Source organism: Monopterus albus, unplaced genomic scaffold (genome assembly GCF_001952655.1).
Source record: "Monopterus albus unplaced genomic scaffold, M_albus_1.0 scaffold52.1, whole genome shotgun sequence".
NCBI lineage: Eukaryota > Metazoa > Chordata > Actinopteri > Synbranchiformes > Synbranchidae > Monopterus > Monopterus albus.
Window position 1 is genome coordinate 63,463 of NW_018127932.1, and position 4,306 is coordinate 67,768.

The 4,306-nt window shown below is 41.1% G+C and overlaps 1 protein-coding gene across 1 annotated transcript in view; it reads right to left on the reverse strand.

Moving 5' to 3' along the window:
• Window positions 1–2,076: 2,076 nt before the first annotated feature.
• plaua (plasminogen activator, urokinase a) overlaps window positions 2,077–4,306 on the reverse strand; it is a 3,422-nt gene continuing 1,192 nt past the window's right edge. Inside the window, exons 5-11 of the mRNA XM_020601865.1 lie at window positions 4,141–4,223; window positions 4,004–4,045; window positions 3,736–3,916; window positions 3,449–3,594; window positions 3,211–3,351; window positions 2,973–3,121; window positions 2,077–2,610 (exon numbers count right to left, since the gene is read on the reverse strand). Of these exons, the coding sequence (XP_020457521.1) occupies window positions 2,416–2,610; window positions 2,973–3,121; window positions 3,211–3,351; window positions 3,449–3,594; window positions 3,736–3,916; window positions 4,004–4,045; window positions 4,141–4,223 (937 nt within the window). The 3' untranslated portion in view covers window positions 2,077–2,415. The remainder of the gene's footprint in view (window positions 2,611–2,972; window positions 3,122–3,210; window positions 3,352–3,448; window positions 3,595–3,735; window positions 3,917–4,003; window positions 4,046–4,140; window positions 4,224–4,306) is intronic.

Sequence of the window (4,306 nt, forward strand, 5' to 3'; positions counted from 1 at the left end):
GTATGAGATATACAACAGGAAAATGCTGTACACAGAACTGTGTTTGGAAGCTGCTCAATGCACACTGATAAAGGTCAGCTTCACATCTATGAAACCACAGGAGACACTGGCCATGTGATCAAGAGCTGCATCATAATTCTCAAGAAAACTGGCATGTGGTGGTCATGGTGTTTGTTTTTTATGAAGCTTCAAACCTGCACCCGACATATGATCCATGTTCATTAAAACTTGGGTCAGGAGTTCATGTCTCCAGGCCTCAATGTCCAGGTCTAAATAAAGCCCATGGATTCAGTTTGCTGCTGGCTGCTGCTGAAAGGAGTCTCAAAGATCCTGTACTGCTTGCACCCAAACACTGTTTATTCAACTTCTTTACTCTGACAGTGAGGATCCTCTATAATGGTTTAACACCCATCTGACAGGCTGCACTTGATATTGTGCATGCACTGTAGCAATTAATGCATTAAAGGTAAAAAAAAAAAATCCAGATTTATCCCCTACAGTATTTTTTGGCAGTATTGGCACTGATATGGGGTCTCTCTCTCTCTCTCTCTCTCTGTTTGCTGGTAGGGCTTTCCCTCCTCAAATCTAAATCTGTTAGTGAAACTGGAGACCCCAGCAGCAAAAACAATGGTATTTATAACCCCTGAGACCCAGTGTCAACCAGAGAGCCTACTGTAACAGCCAAGAGTCCCCAGTGTGTCTGTGTTTGTCTTAATGTGGGTGTAGACGAGCGGCTGCTATCCAAACCAGTGAGACTGGACTCTCTGGTGCACCCAGTTAGAATAGACTCTGTTACTGCCCTCTCCTCTCCTGTCCTCTCCTGTCCTGTCCTCTCCTCTCCTGGTCAGTTCCTTAATTGTCCTTAAAGAGGAGTAACACTCATACTCACAGAATCTCAGATCCATATATGGATTGAGGCATAGTAGGAGAAGCAGTAAAGTAAACAGGTGTCTGTGAGTAATCGAAGAGGAATAGGACAGATTCTGTTTGGCTCCAGTAGCCCTCCTGTGAACTATCTGTATATGCGGACCTGTCCAAACAAATTCTGATAGAAAGCATTGCAGGTTGCTTAGAGAGGTTTTAAAGTATGCTTTCAATAATGACCTGATTACCAGCTGGACTGTGGTTGTTCACTGCAGCACACCAGCACTTACAACTAATATTGGATCTCTCTGTGTTGCTGTTGTATATGTATTTTCACTGATTGATTGTTTGTCATGATTGAAACAGTAATGTTTCTGTGACTGGGCAACATGGTGATGCAGTGGTTAGCACTGCTTCTTCACAGCAAGGTTTCAGGTTCGAGCCTGGGCCTACCCGATGCCTGTCTGTGTGGGGTTTGCATGTTCTCCCTGTGCCTGCGTGGGTTCTTTCTGGGTACTCCAGCTTCTCACAGTCCAAAGACGTGCATCTTAAGGTGACTGGTGACTAAACTGCCCATAGAAGTGAGTGTGGGGGTGTGTGCTTGTCTGTCTCTAAGTATCAGCCCTGTGATAGACTGGTGACCTGTCCAGGATGTACCCCGCCTCTTGCCTAGTGTCACCTGGAATTAGCTCCAGCCCCCCATGACCCTCTTCAGGATAAGTGGTATGGATGTTCCTGTGACCCTTTTTTATTAAATACCTTCAAGAAATTTTTATAAATGTGTTAATTGAAGAAATGTTTAATTTGAATATTTCCATTTTGATTCATATGTGTGGATTAAACCTACATCTGTCTCCTGTTATAAAGATACTGCCTCAGATTCTACAATATGGCATCAATGTTTAGAGGCCACTAAAATACTTCATGTGATCCTCAGTATGTTTAAGGCTGCTGAGCTGCCTGCAGATAATTTGTACAAACAGCGCCCCCCTGTGTTTAACCTAAAGACTCTTTCACACAGGATATACAGTACTGTACAGTTAAAATGGCCTGAAGTGTGTGTGCACAGTATACAGTATTTTTTTTTATATGTGGTTGTGTGTGCTTGAAGAGTATACACATGAAAAGAGACAAACATTTGGAGTATATAGGTTCAAAAGCATGAAAAATATATTTTATATATTATAAAAATATGATCAAAAGCAGGGCCAGCCTTGTAAAAATGCTTATTAAAGTCAATTAGATAAATACATTATCTATAACTTGTTTTAAACATATACACTTTTAGCATGAAAAGCTCATGCACAGTTCATAAATATAGGTATTATACACTATATACATTGGAATATATTCAATCAAACACTCACTTTGAACTGTTACAATAAATCTTTGCTGAACAAAACTGTTTTTACTGTACATACAGTACTATCTTATCATGAAACCAAACCTGCTACATCTACAAATGCTGCCTATGCACAGAGCCTATAAAACTGCTGCCAAATGTACCTTTAGGAAAATGTAATGTCTGACATGTCACTTTCTGCCTTAGCTTCACTTGGGGGGATACATTAGTCCTTTTGTGAACTTAGAGAGCTTTGCTTTTTCTGCGATCCATTTGTTGTAGTTGGTGACCTGTGTGTAAACACCTGGTTTGTTCTTCTTGGCACAACCGTCACCCCAGCTCACCACCCCGAACAGAAACATCCGGCCAGACAATTCACACACCATTGGACCTCCAGAGTCGCCCTGTGAGGAGAGGACACAGGCAGCATAGAGGAAGGTTCCATTATACAGTTTGTAAAGGCTCATGTGGATATTGACTGTTGATAAATAAAGGAATGACAATTAGTAAACCTTTGTATCCTAATTTTATGATTCAGATCCTTTGGGCTTAAGCTTTTACTGTAGATTTTTTTCCAAATGGTTTTATACAAAACAAAGAGCAAACTTATTTGAATTTAGACAATGGCACTAAATTTGTTATTTAGAATAATAATACAGACATTTTGCAACAAAGAAGCTTTAACTGTTTCTCTCTCTCTCTCTGGACTCTTTGAAAGTCCTCTTTACCAGAGCATACCTGCACACATATTGGGTTCTTTGCTCACCTTGCAAGCATCAGTGCTCCAGTCAGGGCTCCCAGCACAAATCATATTCTCGGTGATTTGATCGCCATAGTGCAATTTACTTCTGCAGTCAGTCTGGGACAGCAGTCTCACCTCAGCCTGCTTCAGACGCTGTGAGAACTGCCATGCCCCTGCCGAAAGCATAATGTCACAGGTAAACATCAGTGAAACTACAGTGTTCAGTCATGAGTTTAATACTGAGAGGTTCTGTAGCTTTTACCGTTTCTCTCCTTCCCATATCCTGCAATGCTGCATTGAAATTTTGGAGGAAGCTGAGTGCGAAATGGAGGCAGACACACTGTGCGTACAGACGCTGACCTCACTGCACATCCACCAGCTCTGCTTCTGATCTTCAACAGTGCTGAAATATAAAGACACATATTGTTGAATACTGTGCACAAAGCACCTGCTCTATATCTTTTTCACTCACATATACACACAGTGTTATCTGGTCTCACCTATGTCATTGTCGAAGTTGGAATCATTGAATTTTTGGTGGATGATCAGTTTCTCCACCTGGAATCTCTGCTCCCTTTCAACATCTGTGTCATTAATGGCATTCTTCCCCAGATATACAAACAGGTCCTGGATTTTTCTTGTTTGCCTAATCAAAAACCAAACATAAAGGGTTAATACACACACATAGACCAGTGTGGAAATATATTGCACACCCATACAGTATGAGTCATATGAGAACTGCAGTGAAGAAAATGACAGCATGTTATGTTTTCTATGTTGTTCTCACCTCTCAAGGAAGCAGTGTGCAGCCGTCAGAACCCAGCAGGGTGCAATAAGAGAGCCTCCACATAAGAAATCATAATGCTGAAAAATAGCAGCCACCCATGGGTGCGACTCTATGGCTGTGAAAGAGCCACCCACAATTTTATGCATCCTCTTCTCTGGCCTCTCACCACATGTCAGCTCTGCTTAAATGAACAAAACAACTCAGTGAGTGATGAAGGAAATCACATAATGTCACTGAGAAATAAAGTGTACTGAAACAACAAAAGTACCTGTATCCACAGCTGGGGAAAGTTTTGTTGTTGGTGCGGAGCCTGTATTAGAGCAGAAAGTAGAGACCATCAGAAAAATCTAAATCAGTAACACAAATTTTAATGATTTTTTTTTTAAATCCCAGTCTCAGTCTTACATTTAGGTATACTGCAGAATTCCTTCACATTATTTTTCCCTCTTCTGACATAGCACCATGGCTTCAAGCTCTGGTCAGGATTCCTAGTGTTAAAATGCAAACACGTTAAACATGTTACACCGCTCCCTAATATACTGTATATAGGTGTCAGATTGGTGATTTATCA